The sequence below is a fragment of the Coturnix japonica genome, chromosome 2, assembly GCF_054131305.1.
Source record: "Coturnix japonica strain WE chromosome 2, WE-NBRP24, whole genome shotgun sequence".
Taxonomy (NCBI): Eukaryota; Metazoa; Chordata; class Aves; order Galliformes; family Phasianidae; genus Coturnix; species Coturnix japonica.
In genome coordinates, this window is record NC_140664.1 from 132,300,513 (window position 1) to 132,323,167 (window position 22,655).

The 22,655-nt window shown below is 39.8% G+C and overlaps 1 protein-coding gene across 8 annotated transcripts in view; it reads right to left on the reverse strand.

Annotated features, from left to right (window-relative positions):
* RBM33 (RNA binding motif protein 33) overlaps positions 1-22,655 on the reverse strand; it is an 80,672-nt gene that overhangs the window by 6,932 nt on the left and 51,085 nt on the right. For 3 of the 8 annotated variants that reach the window (XM_015852836.3, XM_015852834.3, XM_085538959.1), the window contains 4 exons: positions 19,367-20,011; positions 7,235-7,426; positions 5,688-5,876; positions 123-211 (listed from right to left, as the gene is read on the reverse strand). In XM_015852836.3, coding sequence (XP_015708322.1) covers positions 123-211; positions 5,688-5,876; positions 7,235-7,426; positions 19,367-20,011 — 1,115 coding nt within the window. Of the gene's footprint in view, positions 1-122; positions 212-5,687; positions 5,877-7,234; positions 7,427-14,393; positions 14,908-19,366; positions 20,012-22,655 lie in introns of those variants that run through there. The other 5 variants (XM_085538956.1, XM_015852837.3, XM_085538958.1 and 2 more) reach the window with 3 other exon arrangements.

The window sequence follows — 22,655 nt, forward strand, 5'->3', positions numbered from 1 at the left end:
CTATAATAGTCAGTAATAAGGAGATGCTTGAATGGACTAAGAGAAACATTGATCAGATGCAAGAAATTTCATCTTTTGAAGGGAGTGAGCAAACCAAAGGGCAGCAGTGCTTAATTACTTACCTGTGGAATTTCTGTTGAAATGCTAAAGCATGTGCTGGCTCCTTAAATTTCGCTATGGCTTTCCGTTGTTGAGGAAGCATCTGTAAACTCTGTAAGGAAAAAAAATCAAAATCTATTTTTAATAGGCACTAAAAATTTCAGTTAAAGAAAACATCTTGCATGGAACCCACTCAAATCATCATCTTTCTTTTCTTAGAAGCACATATTGGTGTTCATGGAATGGAAACAGACTTCATTCAGGACCCAGCTGAAGCTGTTTGAGCTCATGAATTAAGCCACTGTGCCAAATGGAAAATTCAGACAATCAATTGTTTAGCAAAGACCACAACTCTTCGATCTGATCCACACAGATGAACCAAACCCTGCAACCGAACTTCCGTCAACTGAATGAGAAGCATTCAACTGGGCAGTGCTTAACTTCACACACGGGCAGCTGGATTCATTCACTTGACCTGCTTTACTGGATTGAAATAGGGCAGAAGCAGTAAAAAAACAAAGAGGTAGGAAAAAGTCAAAGATTTTCACCTCTGGACTGTATAACCTCACACTACATCAATACAAAGAAACAGGTAGAGCTTTTGACACCAGGACATTGATGAGATGTCTTAAGGCACCAATTTCGATTCCTCCCAGTAGTGAGGAACGATGCCACACACAACTACCTGAAAAAGACCCTGAGATGCATGCCTCCCTTACTGTGAAATTTCTTTCTGAATTCCCTTTTATTCAGTTCCCCAGGCAGTATTTTATATTTTAAATCCCCAGTGTAAATTCTAACAGCCATGATTTTCCCACATTCACCCAGCTAACGCATCCAGATGTGAGCCACCTAAGAGGCACAGATGGGTGTGCCACCTCCAATTGGAAGAGCTGTCCGAAAAAATCTACTTCAAACAGCTTTCATAAATACACACAGCCTTCACGAGACTCAAATTAGACTAGAGAACATGGTGCAGAATAACCTTGTGTTTGCTGCGTTAAGCTATAAAAAAAGGTTTGTTTTGGTTTTAAGAAGGAAGAAATTAAGACAATTACTAAGCTAATTTACTTGGACTATATGAACAACATAGCTTGCAATACCACCACAATGCCTTTGCTGATAATGACTTTTAATATCTCAACGTGGGACATGATCAACATCGTGTTTTGAAAACAAATGCTTACTATCACACCTTGCATTCATACCTGCTAACAGAAGTCTCTGCAACTTAAACCCTGAACTTTATGCTTACATGGTTAAAGGAACAACAATGCTGACTGTCAGGCACAGAACAAGTCAGTACAATTTTACTGGAGTGTGTAGGTCCTGACCTGCTGCTATCCTGAGCCTGAACAGATGGGCTATCGGCTGGGAATACAAACAAGTGTTCCACTTCAATGGCAACCTGAAATAAAATAACTGCATATTCATCTTACTGGATGATTTCTGTCTCCTTCAGTTCTGGATGATACGTAGCTTAGAACTTGCACGTAAGCCATGCTAACAGCAATATTGTGATGAAACTGATTTTGTGTGTTACCCGTGGAATTTTATATCTCAAAGGTGTATTTTTTTTTTCAAGGCATTACCTTTATAGACTTACTCTACAAGTTTTTCCTAGATGCTAGGAAAATACACACAAAATGAGTTAATTCTGAATATCCTAATCACACTACCTTAATTAGCTTAACGTCATTATTTTTGTCACCCTCCTGGAATAATTTGGCAGCCATTGCTTTCAGTGATCAAGTCAGTATTTCCAGCATCTGTATTTTCAGGATAGCCTGAGTGCTCACACATTCACTACAAGGTCATCTTGAAATAACCTCCTAGATAGCTGTTCACCACACAGACCACTCACTGTACTGCAGACAGATTACTTATAAAGAATGCTCTAGCAAGTTTCCAAAATTACTGGTACTACTGTATAAGGCATTTCATTAATTAAATTGTACAAGTATTTACTATTTGTAAATACATTAAGTGTAGTCTTAGAGCAAGTATAGCCAGAGCAAGTATAAAAACAGATGCTTGTCTGTAATGCTTTCAGTATGGTTGTTGCTTCCCACAATGTACCTAATCTGCTCCTACTGACATCTCCCATTTTCAAATATCTAGTACTAAAATAAACCTCTCCCTTATATTCTCCATTATAACGATTAAAGTGTGAGTCTATACTTCCTAACATACAAATACAGTGTTATTTCATTAGCTACTGATTTTGCAGAGTGCCAAAGGTGAGTCAGGGAAGACTGGGGAAGGGCCAGCCACACAGCACTGCCTATGGAGACGCACTGCTTCTACCAAGGGTTACTTCACCACCCATATTATATAGGGACATTGAAATCTCCTCAACAAGACATTCTGGTGTTGCCACATTGCACTCCACAACAACCTAAATTCTAAACTGAAGTATCACAATCATTCCAAGCATCACAGCTCTGAAAAAACAACTTAATTCAGATTTTCTCTTTAAGTTGACCCAGTCAGACATCAGAGAATGAAAACCTCTTCCTGGATCCACTCAGGTGTGAAGGATTGACAATGCAATAACTACTAGGGGATTTCAAATGACTTGTTAGTTTACAGATTAGGGCATCCAGATCTACTATATGGCTCTTACTGGAGACCAGCCTGAGATCAAGGTGAGATCAGTGGTACTCTATGCATTTTCTCATTTGACTTTGGGTAGTAAAAGAAAAATTACATCCTGATATTGTCTCAGTATTAAAAGAGTAAAAATGTTCAGGGCCAGGAAGGAGTATGTTATAAAAAGGATTTTGGAAGCACAGAGCTCATATTGATCTTGATTATCTCCTTTTTCTGTTTTTTTAGACTGTCACATGAAGATACAGATCTTGAGTAGGATGGAAAATGAAATAGTTGCAAACAGCCAGAATTTCATGAACACTCAATGCTTTTGATTGAGAGATGGCCTACAGCTTTTTTTTTTTCCAAACATATTAGATTTAACAACTCTAAAGCGTCAGAAGCACTGACATTTTCTACAGCTGAACTGTTAACAATGGCTAAAGAATGAACGTTATAAAATGACCATTCCCTCTACAGATATTCCTTTAGAGCTACACACTGGTCTCAAATTCCTCCTTTTAACACACTTTATTTTTAAACCTACTCTTTTCCAGTGTTCACAAAAATAATATTCAAGCAAGCTGTATGATAATAGAAGCACAATAATGAGATGAGCAACAGGGATGATCTGTGGTCAAGATAAAGATGAGCTTCTGTCGCTCACACACTGCTCCGCAGCCAAACTGGACAAGCTCATTGCAAAGTTGCTCTATTCTCCCCAAGCCTAAGGGCAGGGCAGGACTGACCTTGCCTTCTTCTACAGTCAATGGAGAGAGACTCAGCTGCAACAGCTGAAAATGTTGCTTTTTTTTAATATATTTACAGGCATGAAGAACAAACAGGTCACCAGAGCAGTGCTGAGCACCCCCATGAGCCGTGTCACATGGAGACAAACCCTGCTGATCCTGGAAGAGCACTCATGTTCTGGGCGCACTCATCAACATTTGCTTGTCATTTCCATTACCGAGCCTTTTACCCTAAAAGATTAAATCAGCTTTGAGCACAGCAGTAGTGCAGATACCTGTCTTTCCTCTAACTGAGCACTAGGTAGCACTATCACTCTAGGAAAGCAAAGAGAAGCGCATCAACAAGGAAACTCTTTTCCCCTCTGTGACCAGAAAAGTAATAACTACATACATTATCAGAGTAAAACACATAGCTGTAAAAGCATACAACTACAATCACAGCATTCTAATCACCTCTGATACATCACAGCAGCTCCCCACTCCACTATTTATTGCTCTTAAGACATCAAAATTTATCATCTTAATCGAGCAATACTGGGAATTTGCGCTGATACTTTATGCTTGGAAGCATCCGATGTAAGAAAATACAATTTAAGACAATTATGGAACAACTACACAGGATGATTATTCAGTAAAATGAAGAACAAGGAAATAACAATGCAGAAAAGGTATACCTCACTATCCACACTTGTGAAATAACAGTCTCAAAAAAGCTGAGAATTTTCTAGACTTCTAAAAGTCTGCCTTAAAATTCACATGCAGAATTATCAGCCTCCAGCATCAGCAGCTAATTCAGCCACCTCCTTCAAGTATTATTTCTATACACCCAGTGAAGTGAAGGTTGATTTAGAACTTACCAAAGGTACAGCCGACACTACTGCAAGAGCACAAGTTCTGTAACAGGCACACATACACCAAATCCCACTGGGAAATTGCTTAATTTACTTCCTATACGTATACCCTCCTAAACTGGTCTGTGACACTGCATTAAGAAACCACTGCCTGTAGTCTGCTAAAAAAATACAGCAAGTACTGAAAACATTCTTCAGCACATCTCAGCAGCTTCTCTCAATTCTGAATGCTTCCTAGCAGGATTTCTATTAATCTCCTTCTAATATTCTCATGCAAGATTTAGCAAGTAAACACCGAATAAACGTGTTTTGGAACGGTATGAATAATTTCCTCAAGTACTACAGAACATGAAGGGACAAAGTATTTTGCGAGAGTACTTTTGCCTTCACAAACAAATTAAACCTCTCAGAATTGACGACATAAATAATTCAGCTTTATTCCATTTACTAAATTGGGAAAAAGTGAGGCAGAGTGTACATCTCCAGGAAAGCACTGTGTTCTACAGCAGAGAGATAATCTTATTCATAAACAAGTCTCTGAGCAACTGAATAGCTCCAATTAATGCACCGCATTTGTTTGAAAATGTTGATCCTGTCAAAACAAGCACCCAAAATGGAAAGAAACTGAGTAAAAAAAGCCATCATAGTCGTCTGTATGTTTTATCATCCATTGAGTGATACTTTTGAATGCACCAAAAAGGCAGAAATAGACTCATAAGCCTGTCAGTGTTTTGGAAGCCTCCTGGTTTTGCTTAAAGACAGTTTCACTGTTTTACTTCAGAAGGCTCTTCATGAACAGAAGCTTTGCAGCAGATACACCAGCATGTATGTCATAACCTTGCTTATGAGCCCCTCCTCCTTCAAGAGGGATCTTCCAAAAAATAAATATAGAAAATCCTTTGAACCAGAATGTGTTTTCATTTGAAAAAGCAGATAGTGCTACATGGTGTAACACCTGAAACGAGTAGCCTTCATTAAATACTGTTACCGTAGGACTGCAACAACAGGAATCATGGAGTGCAGCTGCAAGCCAACAATAAAAGCAGCAACGGAATATTTGTTTTTATTTGATGATTTGGCTTTAACAAAACCCTGCGGAATGGACGTGCCTATGTTATATACAGAAGCAATGAAAGCAGTACAAGAACCCCAAAATGAAGGAGAATCTTTTGCAGCAGGAATGTGACTGTTAGCAAAATCCTACTTGTACCTCCTCTGCCGCAATATAATCATGTGCTTGTCTTTGCTATCAGGTGTGTGTGTGTGTGGAGGGGGGGGGATGCCTTCAAACATAAATTACCAATAAACACACATTGTATTTAGTGTCAGGGAATTAATTGAGCTTTCCGGAATGAAAGACTTTTGGCACAAAAATTATAAACCAAGGTTGACCTACCTGAATGGGTCCCACTGACATCAGCAGGTTTTTCAGTTGGACATCAGTAGTTGATGAAGAAAGCCCTTCAACTGACACAATACAGGGCTGAGGTTTGCACTCCACCACTCGCAGGTTCTGTTTATTTGGCATCAAGCGTCCTCGGCCCATCTGGCCTGCTACTCCTCTGCCTCTCCCATGCATAATGACCTGCCAACAACAAAAGTAACAGTATTTTGATTTACTTACCCAGTGCTTCTGTTAACCACGTTTGACAGATAATATGAAAGTTTGCAATTTACTTAAAAACTTGATTCACGCACGGGTTGATTTAAAACAGCTTGCTGCTGTTAGCTTATCTGAAAGGCCACGTATTAACACATTCAACCACGCCTTATACAAACCTAATTTAGAGGGACAGAGAGTTATGATACTAAAGCTGAAAGCCTCAGCTTTAGCATAATTAGCCAAGCAATAAAGGTCCCACACCAAAATATATATGCTGCTCACATCAGCAAGGCATATGCTTGGCTCCCACATTTTGAGCCTAGTCAACAAAAACAGCGATACCTCTCCCTTCTCTCACCTCAACCTACAGACAAATTTAATGTACACATGAGACCAGAAAACTACCCCAAGTGCTTCCAATCTTTACCATATCAACCATTAGTCTGTTATCAGGATGGAGTACTTGTATATAGCAAACAACTTTTTCTTTAAAGCTCCTTTTCCCCCCCAAATCCCATAGGATCTGGAACCACAGTATTTGCCAGAGCAGGAAATATGCGACCATACTTGTAAATTCAAAGTTGAATGGTTAGAGGGAGAAAAATCAACAATGAAACAGTAACAAACATTAAACGATTAACACGTAACATTGAGTTAACACTTTCTCTTCCAGAGCAAGATTCATGCTTGGAAAGCCTATCAAAGGTCAACAACTCTTCCTCTCTGCATCACCAAGGAAATCTTATCCTTACATGAAGCAGGAAGGTTATGGTTTACAGATCAGAACAACAAATAAATTAGAAGCCCACATCCCTGTTATTTTCAGGGAGCATCTCAGCTTGAAAATGAAGAGAAAGTACACACCAGAGCAGCGTGAATGATCTCCCTGCCTCCTCCCAGTGAGCGATGAGTGTGAAAACCTCGTTATGAGCTTACCAACTATTCAGAGCAACAACACCTCTGAGAATCAACCAAAGAGCATCCTGAAACCATTGTTGTGTGCTCTAGTGAATAAAAGCTTGAGCACTTCAGAATAACTCTTGGTTTTGAAGTCAGAAAGCACGTTGGATACCGTTCCTATAGTAGCTATCATGAGACACACCTTTCCCATAGGGACTACCGTGCTGGCCAGAAAGCCATCAGACAAAACAACTTGCAGGCATCACCAGTCTGTGCTGGATACAAACGGGCCTCTGTAGATTAAATGCTTTATATGCAATTATGCATCTCCTGGGTCATGCAGCCCTGCGCTAGTAATTGACAAACAGAATGCTAGATATGAATATAGCAACACAGCTCAACAGTATAACTTCTAGCAGCAATATGCATCTAAAAATCACCTTTTTAGGTTGATGGATTCCCTGGATGTTTTTGACTCCTTGAGGAGCTGCTGAACGGATCAGTGCCTGCTGCTGTTGCATTCCCTTTGTCAATGTGACCTTCCGCACTGGCTGCTGTTTCGGCTCCAGAGGTTGTTGAGGCCGCTGGGGCTGGCCCTCTGGGTGAAAAAAGCCAGCGTCCTCTCCCCCCTGCTGAAATCAACAACACAACACGCGGCTCAATGTCTACACAGTGCAAACGCTCACCCTGAGAAACCTCCTGTGACATCAGCTCGGTTAGCGCAGCGAGCACTCATCGATTCGCCTATTAAACAAACCAGGGGCAGTTGCAAGAAGGGTGTAAAAAGGGCTCTGCCTGGAAATCATGTTTTACTTTGTTTGGATTTCATTACTGACCACTATGTTTGATGGAACCTTTTCAAATCCAAACAAGTAAGGTATTTTCATTTCTCTTTCCGAATCATTCTTCCTTCCAGGGTTACATAAGAACTATGCTTGGGTTATTAATATTACTTTCATTGTTTGGTTTCTTTCTTTCATAGAGATGTACACGTTACAAGAAACTGTGAGAGCTGTTATAAGTCCATCCCCTCTTTAGAAACCAGTATTTATTTTGTAGGGTATGTTTACGCTGTCTGTTCCTACAACAGCAACATCATAAGTTATCTCTGTCCCGCAACACTGCCCATGATTGGAGCAGTTAGAACAGCTCTTCCTCATATGATTTTTTTGTTTGGTTTATAACACTCTTAGTACAAATATTTACACTCACAAGCACTAACCACAGCTCACTCCCTCTCTGTTCCAATGACCCCTAACTCTTCCTGCTACACCTCTAATTGCAGTGCACATACAGCACAAATCAAAGGTGAAAGCACTGGGAGATAAGTGATGCGCTTGCATTGCCTCTGCCTGAGCAGCTCAGCTTTCTCTATAAACAGAAGGGCAGTCCATAGAATCATGGACTATCCTTAGTTGGAAGGAACCCACAAGGATCATTGAGCCCAAGCCCTTGCTCCATACAGCACCACCCAAAATCAGACCATATGTCTGAGAGCACTGTCCAGAAATACCTGAGCTTGTGTCAAGCCAGCACATCAGGGCAGTCACTGAAAAACATCCCATGGAACAACAGACAGCAGAAATAATGCTTGTTTGAGCACAACAGATTAGGTACTTCTGCTTCTGCGAAGTCCTTTGAAATATTACATGCTTTCTGCATGGTTTCAACAGCAGAATTTACACTTTAGTTGGACTCCACTTTAGAACTCCAAAATCTGCTAATATTAGCAAACCCTGCGTTTACTTCTTTTAAAACCAGCTCACTACACTGTAAGATTTAACTAGGAGCACACACCACTGATCCGAGCACTCGGCTGCTAAAACAGCTGGAAGGCCCACAGCACCTACAGCCCTGGGATGTGCCCAAGACACCAAGGGAGCCAGGCGGTGGAAATTCATTAACCCACAATCACACATCACTGCAACACCAAGAGTCAGGCCAAATAAGTACAGCCTATGTAGTAACCTCCTGTTACTACATCTCCCCACAGCCATTGAAGAGAAGCAGCCCAGTAAGGCGTTATCTGGGATATCCTCATGTTCTCAAGTTCACTAGTGCGCAACTCAACCCCCTAAACCACATACATGCTCTGTATTATAAAGTATAAGCAGTCAACAACTTCTCAAGAACTTAAATCCCAGACAAGTCAAATTCCCCCCAAACTGGCTTCATCGCTGCCTCATACCATCTACACTTCAAAAACACAATCTGACAGAGTCCTGAAGCTGTTCATACTTAAGGGCTTTCTTTCATAGTATCCACAGTGAGAAAACAATAGAAAATGGCACCTTGTCTTCTCGTCACATTCACTTTCTCTTTGCTCCACACGAAATTCTGCGCATAAACCTCTGAGATCAGTAACTAGAAAGAAATTATAAAGCTTTTCCTTCAAAGTCTGTCTTCAACTGCAGCTTAGAAAAGAAACAGAAAGAAAGCAACAGCCCTTCTCCTCTCCTGAAAACATAAGCACACAAACAAATACCCTGTGCAAAAAAACAGTACTGAACTAACACTCAAATGAAGAGGATTTAAATACCAGCATAAGCTTTATGCTCTGGTCAGATAATTTCCTTTATCCAACCTTACAGCAGCTGGAAGATTATGAAACTAAAAAATAAAAGCAAAAATTCCAGCAGGAATTTAATCCTAAGAATTGGGAGTTCAAATCTAATCTACACTAAATGCCTGCTGTGCACAACAACCATAAATACTTGCGACTGTGTCTCTCCAAACCCAACAATGATTCCTGCACATATGAACAGAGTGCAAGTGAAGCCCTCAGGTACAAAACACATCATCCATGCTCATTATGGAGACTTCAAAAGCAAACAATCATTTCCCATAAAGGCTCGGATGGCCAACAATCACCCAGTATTTAACTGCAAAGCTCAATTATCACCAAATAAAACTGTTCAGACTACAGCAGGAAACATACAATCACACAAAACAAACGCATAAACACACAGTATGGGTACACATTCATGAGGAATATGGTGGGATACGCTTCCTGCTGGGGTTTCTAATGGGGCAAGACCTAACCCTGGGCTGAAACCCAGTCTGTGGGTTTTAACACGTGTTAACACGACGAGCCTGCAAAATTCTCTCGGATGCCAACCTATAAGGTGGAAGCGTCTTTGGACTTTTTGTAAGTTAATACATCTCAGAAACATGAAAACCTGTAAAAAATAATATGGGAAATCCACAGTTTAAGAAACAGGGAAGGAGCAAAGCCTGTTGGTTCCTGCAACAAGAAAGGAAAAATGGATACCTGGCTTTATAGCCCTGCTCTAAAAACACTGCTGCTTGAGCTGGCTTGAGCTCATGGACAGCAGCAATAAATTAAATTAGAAACAAAACAAGTCAAACAAAATCCCAAAATCATGGCTCCTAGGTCAGTGTGTGTTTAACAAGTGAAACAACAAAGGCTCAGGTAGCAAATTTTAACCAGCTAAAAAAACCTGCTAAAGATGTCAAGCAGCGTTAAAACCAAAATGAGTAAAATCTACACAGTATTAAAATTAAAACATGGCACTCGCCACCATTATCATCCTTTAGACTTCTTATAAGGAAGATAATTGCTGGCTTCTTCAGGAATGCAAATGAAGAAGTAAGTCTTAAGCAAAACACCCATAAAGAGCTTTATCATCTGGTCTTAAAGCCACAAATCCTCTGTACATTACTTACAGCTACACGTTCATGTGAGAATATTAACACTCTGGTAGAAGATTGGAGTACCTGTAAATAGGACTGTGTCTGTGCTGACTCCCAACTTCCACCAGGGAAGCAAAAAATAAGCAGGCAAATTAAAACATACAGTAAAGCTACAGGTAAGCAAAGCAAGATGGCACTGCAGAAGCTACCCAAAAAGACATCTGAATCGTAGAAGCTGAACTGCTAACACCTCCTCTGCATAAAACATCTCAGTTCCAATCAACTGAAATCAACTTTTTCTAAAGGACTTAATTTCTTAATGCTATTTTTTCATTAGCTTACGTCACCTCTCCCCCCACATTTAAACACGCAAGAATAGAATGAGATGTTAATCTCAAGTCTTATCAAAGTACATCTTTCTTTCTTTCTCCCTCCCTACTCCTCCCAAGAGCCTTTTGGGATACACTGAACAACTCTAAATCTTTCAAAGATGCATCCAGCCATCATCACGGCCTGCTTCATACAACCTGAAGGTGCAGAAGCCAGGTAGAACACTCCCCAGTTCACCTGAGTCCTATGCTGAGACCTGAGACTGATGACTATCTTCAGTTTTATAAAGCAAACTTCCTCTTAAAGTCCTCTACAGATCAGCAAATCTCATGTTCTGTCTGCAAGCCAATGAAGGCAAAATGTTTTTCTTACTCCCTACTGCGTATAATTAAGCAAAACTCAAATATCGAGGCAAAAACACCTGATGTACATAGTAAGTATTTTTCAAACTTGACTGTGAAAGAATCTGCAGCACATAATCTGAAGCTGGAGACTAAGAGAAAACAGAAATGATGTCATTCACAAAGGCCATGAGTTTTAGAAGCAATGCCCTGATACTAATCAAGGCTGCTTTCCAATATTGACATGCTCTCACTTGTCAGCGCTGTGCATTCAGAAACATAAAGAGCATTCTGTCAAATATGAGATCACAAACTCTAAGGCCAGAACTGTATGATACTGCCTGAATTTAGCGAGCTGAAGCTCTGCACTCTATCATAATCACGGTGACAGTTTTGTTATGAAGATGAAGTTTATTTGCCACCAACATTAGCAGGACAAATTTATTTATAACAAATGCTTTAAAATGTACTGATAAAAATGCCTATTGATACTGTCAGAGCTTCCTGCAATTTGACAGATCAAATCTTATTTTCATTCTTAAACCCCATGAAGGAATGGTATCACCAACTCGCATTCTGTAGTGAGCAAATTGATTAATCCCCCTCTATAGAAATCTCAACTCTTGATTACACCTATCAGACGTTAAGCAGCATTATTCTAGAGTGACAACACTTGACAAATTCCCAAACCATTTCTCTCTGCCTTTGTGGCCCTGCTAGCTTGTATTAACCCTGATGAAAAATTAATTTTCCTTATCTTCTGCTAAACCCCAAAATCCAAATCCGCCAAACTGGCAACTCTTTCTGTAAAGGTATTATGAAAACCTCTAAAAGATTAATTGCATGTCTTCAGGTGACATTAAATTAATTTCTGTACTCGTGACAGACATTTGATACTCCGTACTGAGAGGACAGATAACATTGTCAGGATACACAGAAGGATAGTGGTGCAGTGTCCCAGGGCAGCCTCTTATGAATTCTCCTTTCGATAAGGCCATACTTCACTGTCACTGGCACTGTTAGAGATCTTGCAGCCCACAGACCTCACTGCACAGGTTTCTATTAACGACGACAATGCTGTGTCTATCCATGTAATCTTTATAAAGCTAATTCAAAATCACCCAATAGTAAAGGGATGTGCATGCTGGATAAAGCACTTAGAGGAAATAAACTGCTGATTTGTGTAAAAAATAACCCAGAGAAGCAAAATATTCCCCTCTTTTCTCATGTTTGTGATACATCAAACTCTCTCCAACATGAATCTTGCAGGAAAAACTCAATCCAAAAAATATCATGTAATTGATTTCCTTTAAGGAAGGAGAAACTCCTCATCTCCTACCAGTTTGAGTCAATATTTCCAGAAATGAGCATCACTGCAGCATCACAGTAGTTAATAGGAAAAAATATCTACTATGTTACTGAACTCATCTTCACTCCAAGGACAGGAGCAATTTACTGTTCTTTCATCAGCTGTATAGATTTTCATATGTGAACTCCTTTCCTTTTTCTCTGATACCACAATTGGTTACAGCCAGGGACATCTACAGAGGCAGCTGTTGATCCTCACATAAAATAGTAAAGCTAAGTTACGTACATAACAATGAAGACACCCTACCAATATACATGAATATTTTTTTCATTACAGTAATTAGAAACCTAAGTTAAAGGCAAAACCCTAATAATTATCTGCTTTTCAACTGGTGCTCCAAACAGGTACGAAACAAGCAGGGACCAGGGAATAGGAAGCTCAATCACTTGCCAAACATCCCAGAAACCAGTGACACGAACAAGCACTGCTTCCGAACAGCTGAAAATCTGTTTTCAATCTGTCAGACAGCAATGAGAAACACCTGGTGACCCTTTTTAAAGGCCTTCCAAGGCCTAATTCCACTTAACCCCGTGTACTAACAGACTTCTTACCTTTAAGTATCTCCGCATGTACTGAGGCATATGTCCTCATGTACTAAGGTATGGAGAACTGCTCAAAAGGTATCAGAAAACCCCAGCTGTGTTACACTGGTTTCACCAGCACCTAAACACAGCTGATCAGGTGCTCCATCATGACTACATGTCCTTCTAGCACAAGGATCCACCAGTTTGTTATGTGAAATATATGATGCTGTGATAACAAAAACTAAGATTTCACACGTCCCAATTCAGCTGATGGCACCACATCCAGGATACTTTATAGTAAAGCTGGTCACGCAGAGCCATCACCAACAGAAAACACTTCTGTTTTAAAACCTCAATAACCCAGAGCTCCTGAAAGAGCCCTTTCCAGCTGGACACAAGGTGTCACACTGCAATGGGAGCTTCCCTCATTTCTAGTTCCTCCAGCTTGCAATCCTTGAAGCTTAAAACTAAAGGCAACTTGAATCCTTCCCACACACTGCCCTATGCTTCTTGCACAGCCTCGGCAGAGACAAACTATATTACCTCCATATCTCCAGCCACTACAGTCACTAGTAACAGCAGAAAAACTCTCCTTTGAGACTTAAAGTGACAAGCAATACCAAATGCCTTGCTTTCTGGGTGTTCAGGAGGATACAGCTCTTCAACATACAATTTGAAAGTCTCCCGAGGAAAAAGAGAAACTTGTTCTCCACTTTACAATAGGAAATATGTTATTACATTTTGGCTTCAAGATATCCACAGCAATAGTAAACTCAGCATAGTTAGAATTCTCCCTTTCAAGGATCTTATTAAAAACCTATAAAAAGTACTGCCTGCACCCAGCCTGGCTGCGAGTCTAAGTCCCTCAAGTTGCTACGGGTGCCCTCAAATGCCCTCATTTCCCCAGTAACTAACATCCACAACAACACAGGACAGCCCACCTCACTTCTATAATGAACAGCTCCAAAGTCATGACGTATTCTGTTTCTATGTGGACAATCCTCACTGGATATCTGGGAGGACAGTTTGATTACTTAGAAATATTCCACAATAATACGTCTTTTTCATAACTGAAATATCACAGGGCTCCCTAATTTACAGAATCACAGAATTATCAAGGTTGGAAAAGACCTAGAAGATCATCTGGTCCAACCATCACCAATACTTCCCAGTTAAATCATATCCCTCAACATAACATCCAAACAGTTCTTGAACACTCCCATGGTCCCACTACTTCTCCTTCCTTCTCCCTTCTCCCCTCCCTCCCAAATAAGCAATCCACATCCATTTGTGCAGTATTTCTAGAGTGCTATCTTGTGGCTCGCAGAGATCCTGATGTTTTATCTGTCCTAACAAATTTAGATGAAAGGCGCTATAGAGATTTCAAGTCAAAATGATTTTAATTCAACTTGAACATACACATGCAAGCAAAAACAAATACAAACATTCAAGCGAAGTTGGTCCATATGGTTACATTATCAAACAAAATTCATTTAAATCAGTGTCTTTTTCCATATTCAGAACTCCACATTCATCACTTTCCCTTCTCAGTTACTTCACGTAAGAATGAAGCAGTTTCTCTTCCATTCTGATTTTCTTTTTACAATCCGAGGGCAATTTTGTGACAGACTTCTCACAGAAATCTTGCCAATCCTTTCTTCGAGCTTTTCAGATGAAGAATCTCAGGTTTTCAGAAATTAAGATCGCTAATAAGAGATTGCATTTAATCCAATGGGGAGCACTGAGATTTTTATGCAGTTTACACATATAAAAAAAAGCTCATTGTGCAGCTTTCCACAAAGATTGGTGCATTCTTGGTGCAGCGTAAGAAATCAGCATTTTCAGGCCTTTGGTACAGACATTTATCACTTTGTGCATGGCAGATCATTTTCTGGCTAGAGAAAATACACCCAACAACAATATAAGATGAATGAAAGATACAGGCATTTTAAGATTTTATTACGATTTCCCACAGAACCTCCAACTAAACGAAAAGAATACGTTCAGCACTCAATTCATAAAATCAAGGTACAAACCTGTTCTTCCAGGAATAAAAGGTGTTTATAATGTACCGACTTAAAGAATGCAGTTGTGCTACGTACTAGAACTATTTACTGACTCGCTGGTTGTAGAGCCCAAAGGAAATCACTATAGGAAGCATAAGTGCTAGAGAAACGTGACCTATCAAAGGACATGATTGCTCAAAAACACTTCATGAGACCTTGGGCAAAAGGCTAAAGAAATCTGTCAGGAACACTCTACAGTTCATCCCCCCTCAATGCAGAACAAACTATTTACTTGGTCCTTTTGCTGCTGTTTTTCTCTAACTGGTTTATGTGGGCACAGCTTCCTGATAAACAACCAGCTCACTTGTTCGTTCCTAAGCAGATCTTTATGACTGATTTCAGGCCCCCTTTCCAAGCCAAGCATATCTTAGCCTTTTTCTAAGTAAAATATGCTAATACGAATAATTCTTAGTAAAATATGCTAGTATGAATTACAGAACGACTTGAGTTGGAAGGGATCTCAGTGATAACCTAGCTCCAAGCCCCCTGCCACGGACAGGGTTAGCAACCACTAAATCAGACACCAGCTCAGGCTGCCCAGGGCCCCACCTAACCCAGCCTTGAGAACCTCTCTGGGCAGCCTTTGCCCGTGCCTCAACACTACCTCAAGTTAAGAAGCTCCCCAACCTCTAAACTTCCTCTCTTTTAGTTAAAAAAAAATTCCCCCTTGTCCTGTCTCTACCAACCCATGTAAAAAGTTGGTTTCCCTCCTGTGTATAAGCTCCTTATAAACACTGTTATAAACATACTGTTGGCATCCCGGGATACAAGAGTGCACTGCTGGGTCATGTCCAACTTCTCGTCCACTGGGATGACCAAGCTCTTCTCCATAAGGCTGCCCTCAATGACTTCCTCTCCCAGTCTGAATATACACCCCAGACTGCCCCAAGCACAACACTTTGCACTTGGCCTTCTCAAACCTCATGCAATTCATTAGGTTCACAAAGGAACACAAATACTCAGCAAATATGCTGGACTCCTATTTCTGGAAAGGATGACTATGAAGACAAGAGTCTTCTTGGGCCTCTAATAAGAAAAAAAAACAACAATATACCCAACCCAAAGTATTAATCTTCTGAAGATTTGCCACTATTACATTTTTCCAAGAGCATCATATTTTAATGGAAAACTATTTACTGTACTGCATAAATACCTGCATAAATTACAGGTGTATTGGAAAGGGACAGACATAACAGTGTTTTTAATGGACAAAATGCAAGTTGTTAATAAATAATTAAAGCAAAACACCTGAGTCATCTTGATACGCAAACTCACTCTGATACACAGAATATACTGAATATTTTCTACTTCTCTTTTCTCCAGAATAATAAGACATAAATGAAGACTGCTTCTACATCAGATAAACCGAACAAATTATTTCTTGGAATTTAATTAGTAATTCTTACCGTTCTGTTAAAATACTTAAGAAGTAAAAACCTCTCAAGAGAGAATATTGTAGAAACAGATGAAAGGCTATTTTACCTTCTTAAATAACACGGATTACCTTTATCTGAAAGGTCAGAGGTGCTCAATAGTACGGCAACACCCAGCGATACAGATAAATACAGTTAGAAGCTTAGATTGTGAAAGATATTGCCCTCAAGAAATGAACCTTTCTTTTCTGACATTTCATACACCATAAATCTCACCGATATATTAAATACATCTCTTTAAATGTTACATAAAAAAGTCACCAGTAGCACACAACCATTTGATCCTGTTCTACATGTGGCCCTGCTGAATGCAGGGGAACAGTCCTTGCCACCACCTTCTGTTTTAGGTTAATTTGGACTAGCTAAGTTTGTAATGGGGCTGGCCTCAAAGGAATCGGCTCTTCAGCTGACAGCTCTACTACCATGCTGCACTGTGGCTGGCAGGCTGATAGAGAAGGCACCTTCCAAGTCTTTACCAACATGAATCAAGAGCTTCAAAAAGGAACCTGCATTGTGTCTAATGGCAAGCATCTCACCGGTATGTGGGTCTTAAAAACATCACTGCACAAAAGAGCTCTAGAAAGGAAAAAGGGTACAAGTGACTTGAGAGCAACAGCAGGGCTGCTCAACTGCAGAAGGCAATGCCTATAGATCAGAGCCATCAAAGACCTCCTTGGCCAAAGGTAGGGAACTACATGAAGCACAAATAAATGCTAAGGAGGATGACAAGGGAGAAGGAGATTTGGCTTCTGCTGTACATCTATGGTTGATGCAAAAGGTGTGAAAATAAATTAAAAAGGTGGCAGGGCTAAAAGGGAATCTAAATGCGATGTGATCTATATGGTACTCGGAGTCCAAACAGCATTAAATTCTTTGAAATCCTCTTAAAAGAGACAAGATTGCTCCCCCACACTGCTCTTCTTTTCTTTTTCCTTGTGTGGTCAAAGAAACAAAGTTATATAGATTCAGCTTGTCACCAAAAGATTAAAAATTAATCAACCATCTTGATCAATGTTAGGCAGCTAATTGCAATGCCTGCTCTTGTTCTTCCACAGTGGGAAGGAAAATGAAATTTTCCATGACTATATGGAAAAAAAAAAAAAAAGGGAAAGCAACATATGAAGAAACTGCTTTACTTTGGTAAAACCTCAGTATCTCAAAGTTAAGGACAGAACAAATGTGCTCGAGTGTATGATGAAAGAGAAGCTACATATGCATTTAATGAAGGTAACTGCTCTTGCTTACCAAGAGACTTATCTGAAACAAATCATCTAAAGTTTCCTAAAACACAGCATTATGATAAAAAATTATTTCATTACAGCTGAAAGTTTGGGCACTGATTACCTTTTGTTATGAAGAGCTGTATGCAGTGGTGACTGGCATTGTTTTGTTCCACCACATAATAAAAGAAGTTGTGCATGATTGCTTTATTCAATTATTAATGAATAACAAACCTGTCATACCTCTTGTAGACCACTGGGATTCCTGCAGACATATCTATATATAATTATTTCTTTGCCCAACAGAAACAATTTCTTTCAACCTCTGGTACTTACTCCTGTACTTAAGTTACCATGTCTGAGGAATCAGACAACCTTTAAGTCAGGTTGTTGTCAGCTCTATTTAGTCAACAATGTCCTTTGTGTTCATGTTTTGAAAGAACATATTATTATGCAATTCAAGGTATTAAGCATATTTAGCTTTTATGAGCTATAAAAACTAGCTAAGGTTTTAGCATCTGATTTCCTCCACATTTCTATGAACTAAAGCATAGCCTCCAAGGCTTTATCAAGCCTGTTAACGCAGGACATTCACTTCATTACACAGCAGTTCTGCATGTTCCTCTAGTTAACACTCTACATAATTTAAGAAGCATTCATCTTAAAAAAAGAAAAAAACAAAAAACCACCATAAAAAAGAACAACACAAGAACACCCAAAAAAACCAAGAACAACAAAAATCTGCCCAAACTCCTTCATTGTATCACAGCATTAAATACATCATGCCCTCCTCAGCGTAAAAACCAAGGGCATATTGAACACTGGCAAACACATCCCTTCATCTCAGTTTCTCCAGAGCTCTAACAAATTAACTTGTCTCTTTGTTAAGACAGAAGAATTCCCGTCTATGAACTTTCTATCCAATCCCCCAGACCTTCACTATGCACACTGCCATCAAGGCCGGCACTGAGAGTCATCCACAACACTGGCGCTCAAGGGACACTCTACAAACAACAGACCCCTCATCAAAAGATAAGGAAACCTAATTTAGATGCAGAAGTGAAACGGTAATGTTTTAAACCCAGCCTCTAGCATGAAACATCCCCCTCCAACACGCTGCTTGAATTTGAGTCATAACATGCTTCCCTAGGAAATAAAAACAATCTCCCTTTGAGTACAGAAGCCATGTTACTGCCAGTGCTTGCACACAACTAAATTATGTGGCTTCAACTATTGAATGAACAGAGCCTAGCCCTTTAACTGCACCTTCAAAACAGCCATATAAGTCCTTTTCTGAGCCATGCTCAGACCTACCAACCTTAAGCTAAACGAGCTAAGTTGAGGAGTCTCGTAGACTCAAGTTATAAAGAACTTAAAAGAATGGAGTATTATTTCCAAAAAGGTGGTATCAATGATAACTGTTTGATGGTGAAGCATTATGGCAAACATACACTTCTGAGTAAGTGCTAGTAACTTACAATTCTGAACATCTAAAATATGGATTATAAAGTCTGATAAATCTGCTACTTCCCCCTTCATCTTAGGCCTATTTTTTATTCTGGACTTACACAGAATGAAACACACAGAAACAAACCATGACAGCACACACACACATGATAAGCCTTGGAAACTTACCCCTCCTGACAACTTAATCACCCTGACTTTGCTGCCGACATGGGGCACATCTCCACTACCACTGTTTGTCCGCTGCATGACAGTTCTTTTCACGCCAGGTTTCATTTCCTGTGGCCTTGCTTGTACGGAAGCCACTCTAGCAGTCTGTGTGGTGGGCAGCGGCGCTGCAGCAGGTTTTGTCTGTAATACTTTCTGCGATGCCTGAGGCTGACTGGGAGATACTGTTCTGGTCTGCCTCAGCTGTTTCACTGGTTTCATTTGCTGTCCTTGATATGGCATATTAGCCCCAACCTGTGAGTAGTCTGTATGTTTGGGCTGAACATTTGGAACTACCATATCTTGCTTTTTAACAAGAAGTCTGTTTTTCACATTTTGCCTGGTCTGTAAGCCAGAGTGGGGTATGTAAGGATTGCCGTTGGCAGGGAACTCAGAAGAATCATCGTCCTGTTGCATGTAGGATTGCTGCATAGAAGGCTGCTGTTGCTGCTGTTGCTGCTGTGCAAGCCTTTCTAGCAATTCCCTCTTTCTAGCACCAGCCTGCTGCTGCCGTCTCAACTCCTTTTGTTTCAGAATTTCTTCTCTTAGACGTTTCTGCTCTTCTATCTTCAAACGGTACAATCTAGTCTCTTCATCTTCATCTGGATACTACAAAGGGAAATGCAAATTAAGTTAGAAAATTCTCAGCATAAGCCTTGCTTGGTCAAAATAGCGCTCAAATATTGTTTTAGAAGCTGAAGAGCTTCTGAAATTATCGCTGACACTGAGTTAAGGTTATTAGTAGAACATATCTGCCAGTATGGTTTATTTGTTATTCACTAGACACAAACAGTTTGAATCAGGTTTAAGACTTAGATATACTTCCTAAAGAGGAAAAAGAAATAAAATAAATGGAGCTTATAATACCAGTTAAGAAATCTTATCAGAATAGTAAAAAAAATTAAGTCTTACAAATTGGAACTCATTTAGAACTTTCTAAAAGCAATTAAAACTAAATTAATATAATTCAAGATATCAAAATATGTTTCAAATGGAAAGTAACAATACGAAGGCAACCCACTGTCACACAGGTTTTATCTTGCTCTTTTCTGACAAAGTAACAAAAGGTAGGGTGGTAAATGACCTGAAAGGCCCTGATTAGAACTATTGATTTTTCTCACAGAATTTTCAGCCTGATCTCAAACTCATTTGTCACACAATAATTGGTTATAATGAACAGCACAAGTCAATCTCTCTGACCTTGAACTCATGCACTCTCTTCAGAATCAAAATGTTGCCAAATGCAGTGCTGGAATATTAATGGTATTTAGAGAACGCCTTTAATATTCCACCCCTACGCCCTTCTGAAAGTCTTATACACCACCAAGTAACCTTCCTATAGATGTCTCAACTTTGGCAGAATGGATTCTTATGAAATGCTGTAAGAAATGGACAAGAGTCAAGGAAATGCAAATCCCTGTCACACTGGAAATGAAGATGCTCTTATGATACTACCATGTGCTTTCTTTTAAAACTACAAAGCACACTTTTTAAATACACATTTTCTATTTTCAACACTCTGTACTTAGAGACTTGTAGAGGCTGCTTACAAATGTTAACAAACACAAAACCCTACCATTTAATCCAATTGATACATTAAATCACCTCTAGTAAAAACATGCTCTCAGGGAAACAATGCTTTTCATTCTGGTAAGCTACAGCATAAACAGCATTAGAACATCTCTGAAAGACTGAATCTGCGGAAGTTATTCACCTTGCGCTATTGAGGGTGCAATACCAGGTCAACACAAATGCTTTTTTTTTGTTGCTTTTTTAAAGCACATACACAACTCCAGTGAGCAATGAGAGATTTTGTTGTTCCAAGTGGTTTTTATTCTGGTACATCCCAGAATCCCCCCTCAGTGCAAAGGAAAAACAGCAGGACAGATACATAATGTTGGTTAAGAAATACGAAAGCCCAGTAGAGCTTGTGCTCATAGAACCCAGATGTACATTTATCTCCTGCAGACAGAACTGCTTCTTCCCTGAGCATCTATTGACACGGATTATTCCCATAGTGACTAAGAAAGAGCAGCATGTCTCAAGCTAAAAGTCTAGACCAAACAATGGCTAAAAGACGACTTCACCAAAACTCATTTGTTTGTTTGTTTGTTTGTTTGTTAAAATGTGAGCCATGGTTTCAAGAGCAAACCTAAAACTTTTTAGGACAATGCTTCATAGAACAAAAGGTTCTGATCTTCCTCTGTACTTTTCAGACTGAGACTATGGTGATAACTGACCCATCACTACAACAACTTAGGTTCTTAGTAAAGTACCCTTGCAGCTAGGGGAAGACCAAACAATACAAAGATTCTGAGATCATTAACAAAATATTTGCCTTAGGAGTCAGGTCTAATTGGAACTAGCTCTGGAATGACCCAACTGCACAGTTTCAGAAATGAAAGCTAAGTCCTCACCAGGATGGAAATGGACGATAGTTGAACCCTTGGCACCCCTCAGCTTTAACAGCATCTCTTCTACATTTTAAGGAGCTTCACTAGATGGAACTAGCAAGACAGCGTATTGGATCAAGAAGGAAACAGTACCTCATGACTGTTGTTAATGATTTTCACCCCAGCACATTCCTCCTTAAGCAGCAGCATTGCCCAAACAAACAAACCATTCTGACAAAAGAAATAGAAATCTTTCAAAGATGCTGTGAAGTTCGCAGCTTGTGCTGCATATGGAAGCTTGCTGCCAAGAGCAAGGTAATCTGCGGGTGAAGAAACAGAAAACCTCAGAGCAGCTTCTTCCCAGATAAACTCTATAGATGCCTCACCATTTTTCTGTAGAAATCTCCACATGAAGAAGCTGTGTTTTGTTTCTGGCTTCTCCTTTTATGTATAAAGCAAAGGAAAGAAGAGCACAAAGTGAGAGAAACAAAAACAAAACGCTGAGGGAACTGCTAAGTAGACCTTGTGTTCTTGAGCACAGTACATTGGTGGTTTGGAGGGAAGACCAAACCTTAGCTATGAGGCTTTTCTTCTGCCTTAAATGTACAGAGGTTTTAATGGAAAGTGCCAATAGAAAATGTTACAGGCAGCCTTTCTTCGCCTAACTCAGCAACAGCAGTAAGAGATGCAGAAGTCCTGAATTCTCCAGGAGGGCTCAGACTAGCCCTGCTGAGCAAAAGACAGAAAAGACACACACTAAAATACACAATTACACTCCCTGCTGTAATTTAAGTTCTAGTCCTTCTAACTGGAAAAAGACTGACAATGGTAATCTTCGAAGAACAAGACAGAAGGCACCA